The sequence below is a fragment of the Dendrobates tinctorius genome, unplaced genomic scaffold (genome assembly GCF_039654945.1).
Source record: "Dendrobates tinctorius isolate UK_male_01 unplaced genomic scaffold, ASM3965494v1 ptg000181l, whole genome shotgun sequence".
Lineage (NCBI taxonomy): Eukaryota > Metazoa > Chordata > Amphibia > Anura > Dendrobatidae > Dendrobates > Dendrobates tinctorius.
In genome coordinates this window covers 5,574,959-5,595,685 of record NW_027361848.1, presented here as the reverse complement: position 1 = coordinate 5,595,685, position 20,727 = coordinate 5,574,959, and the positions used below count along the sequence as shown (strand labels likewise).

The 20,727-nt window shown below is 42.5% G+C and overlaps 1 protein-coding gene across 6 annotated transcripts in view; it reads right to left on the bottom strand.

Moving 5' to 3' along the window:
- The window catches only part of PHF10 (PHD finger protein 10), a 357,386-nt gene that overhangs the window by 31,443 nt on the left and 305,216 nt on the right, over positions 1–20,727 (bottom strand). For 5 of the 6 annotated variants that reach the window (XM_073551849.1, XM_073551851.1, XM_073551850.1 and 2 more), the window contains one exon: positions 3,428–3,536. The exons of the other annotated variant lie outside the window; for it this stretch is intronic. In XM_073551849.1, coding sequence (XP_073407950.1) covers positions 3,428–3,536 — 109 coding nt within the window. The remainder of the gene's footprint in view (positions 1–3,427; positions 3,537–20,727) is intronic. 6 annotated transcript variants of the gene reach the window in all.

Below are 20,727 nucleotides of genomic sequence, written 5' to 3'. Positions count from 1 at the left end.
GTTGTCCAAAATTCTGAGGCACATTGTGTGAAAATGCTCACTGCACCCCTAGATGGATTTAGGCAGGTGGGGGGAGGGGTTAGGGCTGTAGTTTGGAAAATGGGGTCACTTTTGGAGGAATTCTGCCAATGCGACATGGCAACCTCACATTGGCAACCTTTAGTGGTGTCTTCTCTGTGAAGCACTATGATTTTTCATCCCTCTGTGTTTTTTATTTTAAAAACTGTTAATAAAAATATCATTTTATTATAATGGATCTCTTCAGTACTCTGGGGAAATTTTGCACCAAGGTTTGGATTTAATATTTTCCAGTAGGTCAAGAGATATACGCCATCGTTCATATGAGCCTGACCTTGACTCTTGAATTGATGTCTGTTGCAGCCTATTTTTTTCTATCCTTGGAGGTCAAAGACACAGGGTAATTGAACATTCCATGTTTGCTAACATGTTGATTACCCTTTGTATCAGTCCATACAGCTTGTTGATCTGCAAACATTGAAGGACAATCTTTGCAGGTTGATTGAATACTCGAACAATGAGCGATGACCCCCTCTCACCTCCCCCCAAACCTGTGGATAATTGACTGAAGGACTGCTGTAACCTATAAAAGCGGGATCTGCCAGTTTTTAGATACTACATGACAATGGCCAAGGCACCGTGGCTCCAACCCGAGGAATACAGATTTGAGACAATCTACAGGATGCCAGTTTAAAGGACCACAGCCCCAGTTGGAGGAATACAAATCTGCTCTATTGACCAACACTTAGCCCTCAAAGACATTTGGAGAACTATGTACGATGATGAACCACCAACAAAGTATTGCCACACTACTACCCTCACCCTGTGTTGTCTGAGTGGTATTCTGCCCACGGAAAAAGAGGACGGGTGTTCAGTGGGATGAGTCCTGGTCCACGTGGTCTTTCTAAAGTCAGGCCAGTGGACGAGAGCACCCACTGACCTTCATGTCTCTACACCTAATATTATTGTACAATTTACCACATATTTTTCTATTAGTATTTGAGTAGTGTTGGTATTGTTAAATATAGTTTGTCTTTTAAAGCATACAAATTATATTATTCATCGGAAAGTTGGTTAGATGGTAAAAAAATCTTTGTATTTGTTCCTTTCCCACTAATTGTTCCTAACATTTCTATTTGATATACTGTATGTGTCTCAAAATGTTTATGTACAGTGGCTTACAAAAGTATTCACCACCTTGAAGAATTTTTGTGTTTTGCTATCTCTCAACCTGGAATTTCACTGTTTTTTTAGGGTTCGCATCAGTTTATGTAAAGAACATGCCTACAACTGTGAACATTTGGTTTTCTTTTAATTGTGAAGCAAACAACAAATAGGACAAAACAAACTTCAGTGTACATAACTATTCAACCTCCTAAAGTTAGTACTTTTGTAGAGCCTTCTTTTGCTGCAATTACAGGTGCAAGTCGCGCTGAGCTTTTCATATCATGCCACTGGGCCCCTTCAAGTTAATGGTTCCCTCTGGTGATCAGTAATCTTCAAGTCTGACCACAGATTCTCAATTGTATTAAGGTCTGGGCATTGACTAGGCCACTCCAAAACATTTCCCCTTTTCCCTTTAAACCACTCGAGTGTTGCTTTAGCAGTATGCTTTGGATCATTGTCTTGTTGCAAGATGAACCTCTGTCCCATTCTCAAATCACCAACAGATTTTTCTTAAGAATATCCTTGTATTTCGCACCATCCAGCTTCCTCTCAATTTGGGCCATTTTCCCTGTACATTCTGCCGAAAAAAAACATCCCACAGCATGATGCTGCCACCACCACATTTCACTGTAGGCATGGTGTTCTTGGGGTGTTGATCTGTGTTGGTTTGGTGCCAGACATAGCGTTTACCTTGGTGGCTAAACTGAGCCCTGTGTGAGTCAAAATAAAGCTGCAAACTGTGGAAAGCATCAATGGCTCAAGAAAAGAAAAGAAAAGAAAACAGAAGAATCCCCTTTAAAAATTGACCTTTAATGAATATATTTAAAAGTATTATAAATTTATAGACCAACCCTTAAAGCTTTTAGGGAATATTACAGATTTTGAGGAAGATGGCATAGATCCTAAGCTCACCCCGCACAATGTCAGCAGTCCCTCAGTATACCTATACCCATACTGAGGGACTGCCGACATTGAGTGGGGGCACCATGTCAACTTCTTAAGGTGCCAACCTCCGCAGCCAAGTAGGCTGACAGACCTATAGTAACCCAGTAGGGTCAAACTAGGATCTGTACCATTTTCCTCATTGCCTGTAATATTGCCTAAAAATGTTTTTTTTTTTCTTTGAGGGTTGGTGTATAAAATATTAACCTTTAATGAATATAGATAAAAGTAATTTTAAACTTTTGTTATTTGGTTTTTCAGCCATTGATGCCTTCCACAGTTTGTAGCTCTCTCTGACTCACACAAGGCTCAAATTATTTATGAATCGGAAGTCACTTTTAGGCCACATTCACACATTCAGTATTCGGTCAGTATTTTACATCAACACTTGCAAGCCAAAATCAGGAGTGGAGCAATCCGAGGAAAAGTATAACAGAAACTCATGCACCACTTCTGGACTTTTCAACCACTCATGGTTGGCTTACTAATCCTGATGTTAAATACTGACAGAATATTGAATGTGTGAACATGGCTTTACAATGCACTGTAAGTCTTTAAAGCCTCATTCTCACACTCTATTGAAACTGGTAAAGATGGCAAGCTAAGTTTTTTATATCTACGATACACATTTAGTAATTTGTAAAGAACAAAATTTGTGGCAGTGGTGCTTCTTTAATACTGGTGTCCCTGGACATTTAGTCTTACAGCACCGCTTGTAATATGTAGGTCAGGGGCTTAAATGACTGCATACTTAAAGCAAACATAATTCACCTACACCAAGTATGATTGCAGGGGAAAGGTTCTGGTCTACTTGTTAAGCATACCTACAGGGCTTCATTAACTCAACAGAAATCATAGTATTGCCATTTTAGCTCCCATGTTGCTGTTATATATCTATATAAGTAATTTTAAATAACTGGATACAGTATAAAATATCTAATGGTTTAGTATTCCTTTCTTTACAATAGAATCCTATGGAGATGTATGTCTCTTTCATGCAGTGGAGGGCAGTAGCGTAATGTTAAGAGACTTTACTTCTGAAATAGCTTTTCTATATGAAAACAGCAGCCACAATTTGACTTAAAGTAGTCAAAAAGAGAATAAAGTGAAAACTGAGCAATTGAAAGAAGCAAGAGAAGACTTCTGCTGCAGACCCTTTATTCTGAAAGGGTCCTAACACTGAACATCCTAAGAATTTGCAGCATATTGGAGTACTAAATTCCTTAGAGATAATGTACAGTTAAATGTTAATTTTTTTCAGACAACATCTACAAGAGCTGATATAACATACATAACTTACCACTATTATCGCACTGGGAGCAGTGTATCAGTCTTTCAGATTTTCCCTTCTTGGTGACGTCCTTACCCTTCAGACAAATTCCACAAATAGCATTTGGGATGGACTTAGGCTGGAACAGTAGAAAAGGGTAGTAATGTCACCTCATACAAACCCAGATGGGGCTCTTGATAATGCCAATATTCAACATTAATTTAAAAAAAAAATTACAACCTTTACATACATGTCTAATGCACAAATAAGATCTGAACTTTTGCAAGGAAAAAAACTTAAAAGATTTTGCAATGACAGTTAATGGGCATCTTTCAGTTGGACCAACCCTCCTAAGCTGTCTATATGGGCACATAGGCCCTAGAAAGTTGAATAAAATGATACATTGAGATCTGTGATATATTATTCCAGAGAAATCCACTTTATTTCTTAATATGTAAATGAGCTGTTAAGATTTAAGGGCAGGACATAGATCTCCTCGAGAATCTGCCTTCAGGGCTTATTTTAAATGAAAGTCTGAGTAACCTGTGAGAGCAGATCAGGAGAGCAGCCTGTCAGTCATTACATGCCTAAGCTCCAGAGGCAGATTCTACTGGAGATTTATGTTCAGCCCATAGATCATAATAGTTCATTTACATATTAAGAAAAAAATGTATTTCTGGAATAAGACATCATGGTATAATTTTATTCAACTTTCTAAGATCTACATGCCCATATGGACCAACCCTCCTATGTTGTCTAACTGAAAGATTCCCATTAACTGTCATTGCAAAATCTTTGATCCTACTGGCAACATTTTGCTAAAACGTAATAAAACTCTCTCCTCCACGTCATGCCACCACAGACTTACCCCAGGTTTCCGAACACTGTGGCTGTCCAGTACGAACGCCGAACATTTGTGGCCAGGGTAGCCCACCTCTACATCTTTCCTTTAAAATGGATAAAATTATTGCAATTTACCGTATATACGCGTGTATGATTAGTTTTTCAGCACTTTTTTGTGCTGAAAACGCCCCCCCTCAGCTTAAACACGAGTCAACTGTCCCAGAAAAATGGCAGGGGAGGGTGAGCGCCAGAGCAGCAGGTCAGAGGCAAGAGCCGGCGGCTGTGTCTAAAGCCTGTGCCACAGCTAAAGAGAAATTAATATTCATTTCTCTGTAATAGTGCACAGTGACAGCCGCAAGCTTCCAGCATACATCCTATTTGCCTTCTATGCACGCCCTCGCTGCAGCTCGTTCGTTCCGGTGCCAGCAGCTCTTCTGGACGAGCGATCACTTGGCCCCGCTCATTAAGGTAATAAATATTCATGCCTCTCCACTCCCATAGGCGTAGAGTGAATATTCGTTACCTTAATGAGGGGGGCCAAATGATCGCTCGGCCAGAAGAGCTGCTGGCGCCAGAACGAGCTGCAAGGTAAGTAGGATTTTTTTTTTATAGGAACCATGCATACAAGAAGAGGGATTAAGGAGCCATTCATACTAGGATAGGGGATAAGGGATAAGGAGGAATGCATACAAGGATAGGGGATAAGGAGCCATACATACAAGGACGGAACGGGAGCCATGCATACAAGGATAGGGATGAGGGGACAATGCATACCCGGCTTAGACTTGAATCAATAAGATTACCCAGTTTTCGTGGCAAAATTAGGTGCCTCGGCTTATACTCGGGTCAACTTATACTTGAGCATATACGGTATTTTGTAATCAAAATATCCATCTCTATGTTGCCCAAACCTAAGCAGCAGATATGAGGGCTCTGTTACAAGACAGTGTTACATCATTTCTTTCTGCTGGCAGACTGTAAAGGATAACACTGTCTAGGACTCACTTAAAACATAATTATTACATTAGGTTATGACCACAATACATTTTTTGAGATTATAACATAAAAATGAATGTTCTAGAAAATCATATACTAGGTTATCCAGAGTACTTTACACAAGCATGTACAGTGGGTATGGAAAGTATTAAGACCCCTTTAAATTTTTCACTCTGTTTCATTGCAACCATTTAGCAAACTCAAAAAAGTTCATTTTTTTTCTCATTAATGCACCCCATCTTGACTGAAAATTAACAGAAATGTAGAAATTTTGGCAAATGTATTAAAAAAGAAAAACTGAAATGTCATGGTCATAAGTATACAGACCCTTTGCTCAGACATTCATATTTAAGTCACATGCTGTCCATTTCCTTGTGATCCTCCTTGAGATGGTTCTACTCCTTCATTGGAGTCCAGCTGTGTTTAATTAAACTTAATATGACTTGATTTGTAAAGGCACACACCTGTCTATATAAGACCTCACAGCTCACAGTGCATGTCAGGCCAAATGAGAATCATGAGGTCAAAGGAACTGGCCAATGAGATCAGAGACAGAATTGTGGCAAGGCACACATCTGGCCATGGTTACAAAAGAACTTCTGCAGTACTCAAGATTCCTAAGAGCACAGTGGCCTTCATAATCCTTAAATGGAAGAAGTTTGGGACCACCAGAAGTCTTCCTAGACCTTACTGTCCAGCCAAACTGAGCAATCGTGGGAGAAGAGCCTTGGTGAGAGAGGTAAAGAAGAATCCCAAGATCACTGTGGCTGAGCTCCACAGATGCAGTAGGGAGATGGGAGAAAGTTCCACAAAGTCAACTATCACTGCGGCCCTCCACCATTCAGGCCCTTTATGGCAGAGTTGCACTGAGGAGAGGCTTCCATCGGGCCAGATATATGAAAGCCCACATAGAGTTTGCGGAAAAAAAAACCAACACATGAAGGACTCCCAGACTATGGGAAATAAGATTCTCTGGTCTGATGAGATGAAGATAGAACTTTTTGGTGATAATTCTAAGGGCTCATACTAACTTGCGAGAAAAACAGACGAGTGCAATCCGATAAAAAAAATCGGATTGCATTCTGACCAATGTTATTCAATGTGTTACATCTCATCTGCGATATTTTTTTCTCAGCATGCTGCGATTTTCTGTGCATCTCGGACGAGATTCACCAATGCAAGTCAATAGATGCGAGAAAAAAAAAAATCACAGCACTCGCACCATGCGAATGCTGTCCGATTTTTATGCACCAGTGTCCTTTGAAAAGCCGGCACATTATATCTAATATATAAAGCTCAAAGTGTGTATGTATGTGTGTATGTACGTGTGTGTATATGTCCGGGATAGGCATCCGCACCGTCGCAGCTACAGCCATAAAATTTGGCACAGTCACACGTCTGGACCCCGAGAGCGTCCTAAGCTATGTTGTGAGGCAAAATTTTAACCCCGCGCGTTCCAATTCACCAAACAATTTTGCCCCTATCTACATACTGGGGGAAAAAGTGTGTGCGTGTCAAGCTCCGCCCCTAATTATGATGTCATAATGCCCCTATTTGCATACTGGGGAAGCATTGTGTGCGTATCAAGTCCCGCCTCTCATTATGATGTCACAACGGTTGCCATGGCGACGCTGATGTCATCATAGGTCGCAAGCCCCGCCACCGCTCATTATGATGTCATAATGGTTGACTATGGGATGGAGGATGTGTGATGGGTATATGGGCACTGGACTATGGGATGGAGGATATGTATGACGGGTATATGGGCACGGGACTATGGGATGGCGGATATGTATATGGGCACGGGACTATGGGATGGAGGATGTGTGATGGGTATATGGGCATTGGACTATGGGATGGAGGATATGTATGACGGGTATATGGGCACGGGTCTATGGGATGGAGGATATGTATGATGGGTATATGGGCATGGGACTATGAGATGAAGGATGTGTGATGGGTATATGGCCACTCGACTATGGGATGGCGAATATGTATGATGGTTATATGGGCATGGGACTATGGGATGGAGAATATGTATGATGGGTATATGGGCATGGGACTATGGGATGGAGAATATATATGATGGGTATATGGGCATGGGACTATGGGATGGAGGATGTGTGATGGGTATTTGGGCACTGGACTATGGGATGGAGGATATGTATGATGGGTATATGGGCACGGGCCTATGGGATGGCGGATATGTATGATGGGTATATGGGCACTCGACTATGGGATGGCGAATATGTATGATGTGTGTATGGGCATGGGACTATGGGATGGAGGATGTGTGATGGGTATATGGGCATGGGACTATGGGATGGAGGATGTGTGATGGGTATATGGGCACGGGACTATGGGATGGAGGATAATTATAATTTGCTACAACTAACCACAGTTAGTTACTATGCCCGGGCAGCGCCGGGCTCTTCAGCTAGTGTATATATATATATGTGTATATGTGTATATATCAATTCTATTCTAACCTGTCAGTGTGATTTTACTGTATACCGCACATGAATTGCCGGCTTTTCTTTTTTGTGTGGCATCTATCTATCTATCTACCGTATATACTCGAGTATAAGCCGACCCCCCTAATTTTGCCACAAAAAACTGGGAAAACTTATTGACTCGAGTATAAGCCTAGGGTGGGAAATGCTCCATAGATTATTCCCCCATATGCTGCCCCCATAAGAAGCTCCATAGATTATTCCCCCATATACTGCCCCCATAAGAAGCTCCATAGATTGTTCCCCCATATGCTGCCCCCATTAGAAGCTCCATATTGTTCCCCCATATACTGCCCCCATTAGAAGCTCCATATTGTTCCCCCATATACTGCCCCCATAAGAAGCTCCATATTGTTCCCCCATATGCTGCCCCCATTAGAAGCTCCATATTGTTCCCCCATATGCTGCCCCCATTAGAAGCTCCATATTGTTCCCCCATATACTGCCCCCATTAGAAGCTCCATAGATTATTCCCCCATATACTGCACCCATTAGAAGCTCCATATTGTTCCCCCATATACTGCCCCCATTAGAAGCTCCTTAAGATTATTTCCCCATGTGGTGTCGCTGCTGCAGCATGTAAAAATAAAAAAATGACTTACTCACCTCTCCGTCGCTGGGTGTCAGATTCTCACCTGTCCTGCGTCCATGGCTGCTCACCGCTATCTGCCACGTCATCAGTCAGAGACGTTCAGACTGCAGGGGACGCGGCGCGCACCAACCACGTCACCGCGCCCTCTGCTGTCTGAAGTCACTGACCGATGACATACAGCAGCAAGCAGCCATGGACGCAGGACAGGTGAGTATCGCTATACTTACCCGTCCTGACGCTGTCTCTTGAGCCCCCAGCTTCTCCGCGCTCTCTCTTCCTGCCTTCAGCGGTCACGTGGTGCCGCTCATTAAAACTCATGAATATGCGCATATTCATGAGTTTTAATGAGCGGCACCACGTGACCGCTGAAGGCAGGAAGAGAGCATGGGGAGAAGCTGGGGGCTCAAGAGACAGCGTCAGGACGGGTAAGTATGACCTGACACCCCCGCCCCCCTCCGGTGTATATGACTCGAATATAAGCCGAGAGGGGGACTTTTAGCCCAAAAAAACGGGCTGAAAATCTCGACTTATATTCGAGTATATACGGTATATCTATATATATATCTCTCTCTCTCTCTCTCTATATATATATATATATATATATATATATATATATATATATATATATATATATCAGTGACACACACATCTACTATATAATCATCTAATTCTGTCTAATTCTGTCTGTCTGTCTGTCTGTAACGGAAATCCAGCTTCGCTCCCGGCTGGCCACGACCAATCAGCGACAGGCCACAGTGCCACATTATTTACTCACATTTACTGGACAAGTTCTGTCAGTCATAGTGACACGTAGTTCAGTCACGTTTCCTGAACAAGTTCTGTTAGCCATAGTGCCACATAGTTCAGTCACGTTTACTGGACAAGTTCTGTTAGCCACAGTGCCACATAGTTCAGTCACGTTTACTGAAGACGTTCTGTCAGTCATAGTGACACGTAGTTCAGTCATGTTAACTGAACAAGTTCTGTTACCAATCAGCGACCGGTGCAGTCCGTCCGCGACGTAGCTCAATCATCTTTACTGAACAAGTTCTGTCAGTCACAGTGTGATGTAGTTCACTCATCTTTACTGAACAAGTTCTGTCAGTCAAAAGTTGCTCATAGATACGTAGTCAAAAGGTATTCACAAGAAATGTGGTATACAAAAAAATTTTGGGTTGACATTGTTAACAAATATATCATAGTGTCGATGTACTTCTTTCGTCCGATGATTTAAATACAGTTAGATATTCATATAATGGTTTATATATCTTGATAATCTGTTTAATAATTTTGTTCAGTTGTATTAAGTTCTATGAGCAATAACATTTAATGATAATGTATATATTTTAAATGGAAAATCCTGTGTATTCATTGCATTATTCTTAAATCTTCATAAATAAACTACATACATATTCTAGAATACCCAATGCGTTAGAATCGGGTCACCATTTAGTATATACATATATTGCACAGAGAGATAGAAGAAAAGCCAGTAATACATACCGGTACATCTGCCGGGTTCTGTAAAATCACTGCAGGAGCCGTCAGGATAGAAGACATGGTTTACATACAGTAAAGACAAATGGAATAAGTAGATATATAGATGTCATTGTCAAATAAAATTAGTACAGTGTGTGCAAATTACTGGACATGTATTTAATTAAAAGATTATTTAGAAAAAAAAATGTTGTGGGCTCCTGCGCAATTTTTGTAATCAGCAGAGGGTAAGCCGACGGCTGAGGAAGATGTTTATCGCCTGGGAAGGCGGGTAATACCCATGGAGCTTCCCAAGCTATTAATATCAGCTCACAACGGTATACTTAGCCTTTACTGGCTATTAAAATGGGGGAACTTAAAAAAAATGATGTGGAGTCCTCCTATAATTAATAGCTAGGAAAGGCTATGCAGACAGCTGCGGGCTTATATTATTAGCCTAGGAAGGGGTCATGGCTACCGCCCCCCCCCGGGCTAAAAACATCACCTCTCAGCCGCCACAGAAAAGGCGCATCTCTAATATGCGCCAATTCTGCCACTTAGCCTTGTTCTTCCCACTGCCCTGTAGCAGTGGCGTGTGTCACCTTTCTGACATCAAGCCCCGAGGTTAGTAATGGAAAGGCGTCAATAAGACTCCCCTATTACTAACCCCATAGCCAAATGGTAAATAAAGCACAGACACCCAGTAAAAAAATCCTTTAATTGAAATAAAGACACAGAAGTCTAATTTAATATCCTTAATTATACCATACTTACGTCCACGCCTAATTCCTGCGAAGCCCTCGATCTCCTGTAATAAAAGTAAAACAATGAACCAACAATATACCATACCTGTCCGTCAATGTGTTCCACGCAGTAATCCATATCTGGGGGATATACAGTATCCAACCTGGACAGCGCCAATATGCGACCGCCCCGGCTGAAAACCACTGGTGAATGAGGAGATGCTGCGAGCGCAGCCTCAGTGACTAGCGGTGACGTCACTGAGTCTGCGCTCCATCACAGCCTGAACTGCAGTGACCTCTGGACCGTGGGAAAATGTCCATGATGAGGTGACCACAGTTCATGCTCACTGTACTCACAGATCACAGTGAGTAAATTGACAAATATTTCCTTTGAAAACTATGTGTAAATGACAGAGAACTGCTGTATGTAAAAGCTCATGTTAAAATCGCATTACAATCGGATAGCAATCGCAATGCACTCAGATGTAAATCGGATGCCAGATGTAAAAATCGCATTGTACTTGCATGTCACTCGTCCGTTTTTTCGGTCCAGATTACGGACCATTTTTTTTCTCACATATGAGTATGTACCCTAAGCGGTATGTGTGGAGAAAACCAGGCACTGCTCATCACCTGTCCAATACAATCCCAACAGTGAAATATGGTGGTGGCAGCATCATTCTATGGGGGTGTTTTTCAGCTGCAGGGACAGGACGACTGGTTTCAATTGAAGGAAACATGAATGTGGCCAAGTATTGAGATATCCTGGATGAAAACCTCTTCCAGAGTACTCTGGACCTCAGACTTGACCGAAGGTTCACCTTCCAACAAGACAATCATCCTAAGCACACAGCTAAAATAAGGATTGGCTTCAGAACAACTCTGTGACCATTAATAACTGGCCCAGCCAGAGCCCTGACCTAAACCCAATTGAGCATCTCTGGAGAGACCTGAAAATGGCTGTCCACCAACATTCACCATCCAACCTGACTGAACTGGAGAGTGAGGATCCCGAAATCCAGGAGTGAAAAACTTGTTGCATCAATTCTCAAGAAGACTCGTACCTGTACTAACTCAAAAGGGAGCTTCTACTCAATACTGAGCAAAGGCTCTGAATACTTATGACCATGTGATGGTTCACTTTTAATTAATTTGCAAAAATTTCTACATTTCAGGTTTTTTTTTTTTCAGTTAAGACGGGATGCAGAGTGTACATTAATGAGAATAAACTGAATTTTTTTTTATTTTACCAAATGGCTGCAATGAAACAAAGAGGGAAAAATTTAAAGGGGTCTGAATAACTTCCGTACCCACTGTACTTCTATATTCAGCCAAAGGTATGGAAAAATCCTGGTTGACAATATTGCAAACCCTCAGAAGCTTTTTAGAGCCCAGAATTATTACCTCAATGCTAAATAAATGTCAACAATACTAATTCCACAAACAGTATACCAATAAGGCAAAAGCTGAGTCCACTTATGTCACAGAAGTTGAAAATCCAAGCAACTAAAAGCTACTAAGATCATAAGTAAAGCTAAATGAAATTACTGTTTGTGCTCACTACATTCCTCTTACTATTGTACCTAATAATGAAAATTGTACTCACTATACACGAAATGCATTTGGTGCTTAAAAATCTAGAAGCTGGAGTAGAGTAGTAGAGTATTGAAGAACATTTTAAGGCTTTTTAAAGCTCTGAACTGTTTAAAGGAAACAAATTTCAAGAATATTTTGCACAAAGTAGGATAAATGTAAGTTTTCCATGCACCATATACAGTCTTTCCGAAACTATCCACATTAAGTAAAAGTAGAGAAAGTTGAACCACGTGTGTCGCAAAACACGTATTCGGATTAGAAAATCTTAATTTCATGTTAAATTAGGTAAAGACAAACTCCGACCAACACACGGCAAATTAAACTGTGTCATTTATCAAAAACTAGGCCAAAATGCAGAAGCAGTTTGTGAAAAAAAATAAGTACGAGGGGCATTCATTAAAGATTTCCCCTGACCCACTTCTATTTATCACAGGATGCTAAAACTGCACATGTGTAATGATATAAGTCTCTATAGGTTATGTGCCAATTTTCAACTCAAAACTGATAGCGGCCTTGATTTTACAGGTGTTGAAGTGGTGTGAGGTTTGATAATGGACCCAGTGGAATACAGAGCAGTCATCAAGTTCCTTTAATTGAAAGGGCGCACACCAAAGGAGATGTTCGATGATATGAAAGAGGTTTATGGTGATGGTTCCCCATCAAGAACTGGTTACATCAATTCAAATATGGTCGGACTTCGGCGCAAACAGCTCCAATTCTAGCGCGACCCTACTCTGCCATTGATGAACACCTCATCATCCATCAAGTGGCAGTCACCATTTTGGAAAATCGCCGAGTAACCAATCGCCTCTTAGCAGAAAATGTCAAGATTAGTGTGGGGTCCGTGGAAAAAAAAATCATCCAAGACCATCTTTACATGCATAAGTTATCCACTCGCTGGGTTCTCTGGCTGCTCACACCTTTCCAGAAGCAGGAACGAGTCGAATGCTCTCAGGCTCTTGACGATATGTCATGGAAACCACACAGGATGAAAGCTGGGTCCATCACTATGATCCTGAGACTAAAGTCCAGTCGATGCAATGGAAGCATCATGACTCACCGCCTCCAAAGGCGGCACATGCCCAACCCTCGGCAGGCAAGGTCATGCTCACACTATTTTGGGACCAGCACGGAGTAGTATTGATGGAATTCCTAGCAAAGGGTACCATGATCACTGGGGAATACTATGCTTCACTGCTGCGGAAAGTTCAGGAGGCCATCAAAACCAAGAGACGTGGCATGCTCACCAAAGGTCTCCGCCTTCTACAAGACAACGCACCAGTTCACAACTCACATGTTGCTTAAATGGAAGCATGCTCCTGTGGCTTTGAAATTCTACCGCATCCCCCTTATTTACCCTACCTCGCACCATCGGACTTCCACCTCTTTCCAACAATGAAGTTATTTTTGAAGGGCAAACATTTTCCAGATGATGAGACTCTGATTTCCGAAGTCACAACGTGGCTTTTGGGGCAACCTGTCAACTTCTATAAGCGAGGTGTTTACAGTTGCTTAACCCCCTTACCCCCAAGGGTGGTTTGCACGTTCATGACCGGGCCAATTTTTACAATTCTGACCACTGTCCGTTTATGAGGTTACAACTCTGGAATGCTTTAACGGATCTAGGAGATTGTTTTCTTGTGACATATTGTACTTCACTTTAGTGGTAAAAATTTTTTGCTATAACTTGGGTTTATTTATGAAAAAAAACAAAAATATGGTGAAAATTTTGCAATTTTGAAACTTTGAATTTTTATGCACTTAAAACAGAGAAATATGTGACACAAAATAGTTACTAAATAACATTTCCCACATGTCTACTTTACATTAGCACAATTTTGGAAACAAAATTTTTTTGTTAGGAAGTTATAAGGGTTAAAAGTTGACCAGCAATTTCTCATTTTTACAACAAAATTTACAAAACCATTTTTTTTTAGGGACCACCTCACATTTGAACTCACTTTGAGGGGTCTATATGGCAGAAAATACCCAAAAGTGACACCATTCTAAAAACTGCACCCCTCAAGCTACTCAAAAGTATATTCAAGATTATTAACCCTTCAGGTGCTTCACAGGAGCAGAAGCAAAATGGAAGGAAAAAATTAACATTTAACTTTTTAGTCACAAAAATGATCTTTTAGCAACAATTTTTTTATTTTCCCAAGGGTACAGGAGAAATTGGACCCCAAAAGTTGTTGTCCAATTTGTCCTGAGTACGCCGATACCCAATATGTGGGGGGAACCACTGTTTGGGCACATGGCAGGGCTCAGAAGGGAAGGAGCGCCGTTTGACTTTTTCAACCTAAAATTGGCTGGAATTGAGATTGGACGCCATGTCGCGTTTGACGAGCGCCTGATGTGCCTAAACAGTGGAAACCCCCCACAAGTAACCCCATTTTGGAATCTAGACCCCTTAAGGAACTTATCTAGATGTGTGGTGAGGGCTTCACAGAAGTTTATAACGCCCAGGCATGAAAATAAAAAAATCATATTTTTTCCACAAACATGATCATTTAGTCCCCAATATTTTGTTTTCCCAAGGGTAACAGGAGAAATTGGACCCTAAAAGTTGTTGTCCAATTTGTCCTGTAAACGCTGATACCCCACATGTGGGAGAAAACTACTGTTTGGGCACACGTCGGGGCTCGAAAGGGAAGTAATGGCGTTTTAGAATGCAGACTTTGATGGAATGGTCTGCGGGCCTCATGTTCTGTTTGCAGAGTCCCTGATGTGCCTAAACAGTAGAAACCCCCCACAAGTGAGCCCATTTTGGAAACTAGACCCCCTAAGAAACTTATCTAGATGTGGTGAGAACTCTGAACCCCCAAGTGTTTCACTAAAAATTATAATGCCCGGGCGTGAAAATATAAAATCCTATTTTGTTCCCACACAAATGATCTTTTAGTCCCCAATTTTTAATTTTCCCAAGAGTAACAGGAGAAATTTGACCCCAAAAGTCGTTGTCCAATTTGTCCTGAGTACGCTGGTACCCCACATGTGGGAAAAAAGCTGTTTAGGCACACGTCAGGGATCGAAAGGGAAGTAGTGACGTTTTGGAATGCAGACTTGATGGTCTGCTGGCGTCATGTTCTGTTTGCAGAGCCCCTGATGTGCCTAAACAGGGAAAAAACCCACATGTGACATCATTTTGGATACTAGACCCCCAAAGAACAAATCTAGATGTGCCCCCAACTAATCTAATGTAAATTAGTAATGCATGGAGGTATGGTACAATTTGAAGCAATCCTTCATACACAGGTTTTTCGGGGCAGGTGTCGCATTGATAAATGGTGTCCCTGCGTATTCCTTTTTTGTAACACACGCGACACCTTTTTTGCGGCTTACCGTCCCCGGAAAATGCTGACCTGGTACAATACGAGGACCTTCCGTTCCAATAGTATTGGGGCCCGCTCCTTCCTGTGTGCCAAACATCAGGGCCTTAACCACTACCTCCTGGAAATGAAGGTACGACGTATCGGTGTGGCATGCACATTGTGAGAGCAGGAATGCATTGAGCATTGCCATTTGGACGATGTGCACGGCCAGCTTTTTATACCCCACCTTGGTCTTCCTCAAAGCATTGTACGGTTGAAGGAGTTGATCGGAGAGATCAACGCCCATGTTTTTGTTGTACCACACTACACAGGTCGGTTTGCGGGCCTGTGTAGAGGTACCCCGTACAGTGCAGAGGGTACTGCCATCACCGTGTATGGTGGTCAAGAGATGGACATCCCTCTTGTCCTTGTACTTGACCACCAGCAAGTGGTCGCTACATTGGGCTCTGCTCTCACCTTTTCGGAGCATCTGCCCAAGTAGCGTCTTCGGGAGGCCTCACTGATTTTTGCGGACAGTACCGCAGGCTGCGGTACCTCGCTCAGAAAGGGATTTGTACAGTGGAACGCTGGTATAAAAGTTATCAGTGTAGAGGTGATAACCTTTATCCAGCAGTGGGTGCACCAATTCCCACACAATTTTCCCACTCATTCCCAGAAAAGGAGGACACTCAGGGGGTTCAAACTGGGTGTCCTTCCCTTCGTACACTCTAAACCTGTGGGTGTACCCTGAGGTACTCTCACACAGCTTAGAGTTTGATTCCGTACCTAGCTCTCTTACTGGGCAGGTATTGACGGAATCTCATCCTTCCCTTGAAATGAACCAAGCACTTATCCACGCAGATGTCCCTTTGGGTCACGTACACCTCAGCAAACTATTTGTTGAAGTGTTCGATGACCCGGACGAACTTTGGAAAGACTGTCAAAGTTGGGGTCATCTTGTGCGGGACACTGTGCATTATCAGTATAATGCAGAAATTTGTGGATGGCCTCAAAACGCATCCGGGCCATGACCATTCAGAACACTGGAGTGTTATATAAAATATCAACACTCCAATATTGCCGAAGTTCAGGCTTCTTCAGGATCCCCATATGGAGGGCCAGGCCCCAAAACTGCATCATTTCAACTGCGTCTACAGGAGACCAGTTTGAAAATGATGAACGCGGGTTTTGCTCCAAAAATTGACGAACATACAAAAAAGGTTGCTCCACTATGAGGTTAATAAAATACTCAGAGAAAAAGACTTTGAAAAAGTCAATTTCTGTGAGGCCGGGTGTGTCAAACTTGATTCCTGATTCTGCCACAAAATCAGGAATCAGTGGCTCGTAATTTTCGGCGTGGCGGTTCTGCAGGACCTGAGGAGGAAGATGAGGAGGGGAAAGAGGAATCCAAAAAATAAAGAAAAGTGGGATCCTCTCCCTCGCTATCAGTGTCGGAGGCAAGTTAAGCATATGTCTCCTCCATTGAATAGCGCTGTTGGGACGAATTTGATGACATTTTTGTGTGAATATGGTGCTTGTGTGTACTTTATTGAAAACTGTATGTGTATGTGTGTGTGGGGGGTAGTGATTGGTGTAAACTTTCTGTAAAGAAAAAGCTGTGGAAAATAGTCTAAAACAGCAGGCCCTAGCTCTGATAAGTGAACTGAGTGTCACTTATCAAAATTAGGCTGCTGGATGTGCGCATGGGGGTGGCGAAAATAAAAGTGTCTAAAACAGCTGGCACGAGCTCTGATAAGTTTACTGTTTTACTTATCAAAGTTCGGCAGCAGCTGTATGTGCGCACAGGGGTGGCGCAAGGGGGGGTGGGGGTGAAAAAAAAAGGAAAACGGCAGGCACAAACTCTGATAAGTGAACTGTGTCACTTACCAAAGTTTGGCAGTTGGGGATGTGTGTGCGGAGTTGGCGCTAAGGGGGTTGAGAAAAAAGGGAGTACGAGTGTTGATTGGTGAACTGCGTCACCAGTCAACACTCGGCGGCTGCGCAAAGGGGGGTGGAGGGGGGTAAACAAAGGGGGATGGGGATTGGGGTGGATGAAGAGAGATTGGGCAGGGATCAACAGTTAGGGTTGTAGTTAGGTGGCACAAAGGGGGGTGAAAAAAATGAAAAACGGCAGGCACAAGCTTTGATAAGTGACGTGTGTCACTTATCCAAGTTTTGCGGCTGCGGGATGTGTGTACGGAGGTGGCGCAAAGGGGGCTAAGGAAAGAAAAGCGAGCACGAGTGTTGATCGGTGAACTGTCACCGATCAACGCTCGCCGGCTGCGCACGGAGGCGGCGCAAAAGGGGTTGATGATCATCTTGTCAGTGATTGAATAGACACGGCAACAATCTCAGTATTGCGCTGATGTCAGATGTAAAGCCTCTGGTAATATATCACAGGCAAGGAGGCAGAATGTCAGCCTAAGGCTAGTTTCACACTAGCGTTTTTGAGCGGAGCGACGGCCTGCGCACGGCCACCGCCCCCTGCCGCGCCTCCGCCTACCGGCGCATGACGCTGCATGCGCCCTGCCTCCCCTATCTTCATCAATGGGGGCGCAGGCCGTGCGCAGTATGCGTTTGGCGGCGCATGCGCCTTTTTGACGGTGCGCCGGCCCAACCAAACTGCAGCAGGTTGCGTTTGGCACAGGTCGGCGCACCGTCAAAAGGACGCATGCGCCGCCAAACGCATACTGCGCACGGCCTGCGCCCCCAGTGATAAAGATAGGGGACGCAGGGCGCATGCAGCGTCATGCGCCCGTAGGCGGAGCTACCGGCGGAGGCGCTGCAGGGGGCGGGGCTTAGCGCGGCCGTGCGCAGGCCGTCGCTGCGCTCAAAAACGCTAGTGTGAAACTAGCCTAAGAAAAGCGGTGCAAGTGGTTGTGGAAATGCTGTGTGTATCTCCGAATGCTGAAAATAGTAGGACAGGTCAGTGTCAGATTAAACTATCCTGAGGCTTGCCCTCTTTTGTTTAGGCCGATGGTCCTGATCCATAGCTTGGTGATAATAAGGGACAGAGACCCTGACGCACGTTTTGGCGATAGTATCGGCTTTTTCTAAAGGCTGAGTTTTATTATGCACAGTACGGCGATTGATAGATGCATTAACCATTCAATGTTCCTTATGTAGACAATATACTGTAATTGTTAGTATTGTTACAATATATTCTAAAGAGAAAATGATTAAAGGGAATATGTCAGCAGGTTTTTGCTGTGTAATCTGTAGACAGCAGGAGAGAGAGCCTGAAACACAGAGTTCAGGGATGTGTCACTGGTCAAAGTGCTGTTTACTGCCTGTGAAGGATTTATCGCTAAGGACGGGGTCACACATGCAAGAAACTCGGCCGAGTCTCGCATGTTAATACCTGGCACTACTGCCGTCACTCGGATCGGAGCCTGCGGCCGACACCAGTGCCTGGTATTAACATGCGAGACTCAGCCAAGTTTCTCGCATGTGTGATCCCGGCCTAATAGATTAACATTGCTGGACTAGTCCTGTAAAGCCCCCTTCTGTGATAAGCACTTGTCTATGGATTTGTACATGTAGAGGCGGGTGTAGGCGAGGTTAGTTTTCTCAGCCCTGCTTCATTATATATCTAAAATCTGTGTTTCTATCAGACCCGGCCAATGAATCCAGTAATCTAAGTCACAGATTGTTGGATTTGGCTTCTCTTTGCCTATATCATGCTGCTCTCAGATAAGCACAAAAACAATTTTGCTTCTGATATCGTGAACAGGCGTAAAGATACAAGGGACCAACAAAATTTTTATAGTTAGAAAAGCACAACATTTATTAGATGAAAGAATAAAAAAAACACTTAAAATTTCAGAAAAAAAGGTGCTTGAATAAGGAGGTACAGGTAAAAAAAGTCAATAAGTAGCAGCTAAGTATACAATGTTATTTGTTAATTCTATTGAAAACCACGTTCTACAAAGTTAAAGACGTAAATTAAACAAGGATTATCCAGTAATCTCTAAATTGCCTGTTCCTAAAAAATAAATAAGAATTATTAAGATGATAATGCTGGTCAGAATCTAAAGGGCCCATTACACATAGCGATATCGCTAGCAATATCGCTGTAACGTCACTGGTTTTACCCAGTGTAAAACAAATGATTAACCAGTGGAGCTGAGAAAACATAGCATACCTTGGATTCACTGCGATACAAAGCTGTTTGTGCAACTGTATCCTGCTAGCTACAATAGTGGTTCAATATATATGTTCACTATTTGAACATATAGTGCCACTGTAGTCATTCTCCGCCATAAGGTAACTATGACTTCTTTTGGTGGTGTACACCTATGTGGGACAATTCTTTAGCATTAAAAAGGTTTACAACAAACTACTAGATATCAAATTCATACCAGAAAACCTCTTTCTAAAAAACAACATGGCAGCATTGAAGTTTGCAAAGTTTCACCTGAACAATCCAAAAGACTTTGGAAACCTTGATTTTGTAGTGCAGGGCATTATGGCCAAACATCTCAGTTTGGGGAAAACCAAATACAGTATATCAGCTGAAATATGTCAAAAACTGTCAAGCAACCAACTGGAAGTGGTGGGATGTGAGGATTTGGGCTTGCTTTGCAGCCACAGAGCCTAAGCACCTTGCAGTCATTGAGTCGACCATGAACTCTGGTATCAAAGTACTGGAGTCAACTATGAAAACATCTATCCAAAAGCTAAAACTTGGCCAAACTGGGTTATAGAACAGGACAATGTTTCACAAGCACCCCAACAAATTTACCTAAACGTAGGTGAAAAACAAAAGAATGAAGGTTGTCCGGATCTCAAACCAACTGAAATGTTGTTGTGAGACGAACTTAAAAGTGCTATGCATAAATCAATGACCAAATCCTCAATGATCAGAAGCAGCGATGTTATGAAGGGTGGGACAAAATTCCCCCAGAAAAAAGTGAGAGACAAAGTCATTCAGAAAAGAATTACTTCAAGTTCATGCTGCTACAGGTGGATCTACAAGATATTGATGTGCACTTCATTTTTCACATACTGCTTCGGAATTTTTGCCTTGTTTTGGTTAAATAACATGGGGTAATTGGTCATGATGTTGTTCAACTCAGGTTGCTTTTTAACCCAATTTTTATTTTAGGACCAGAAAGTTTTGTTCTTTAAATATTACTATGTCCTGACATGTAAAACCATACAATTGACATGGGGTACTCAATTTATGTGGACATTATAATACTATACAACTGAATGGGAAAAAAGGCAGATTTGTCAGATTTCACAATTCAAACTG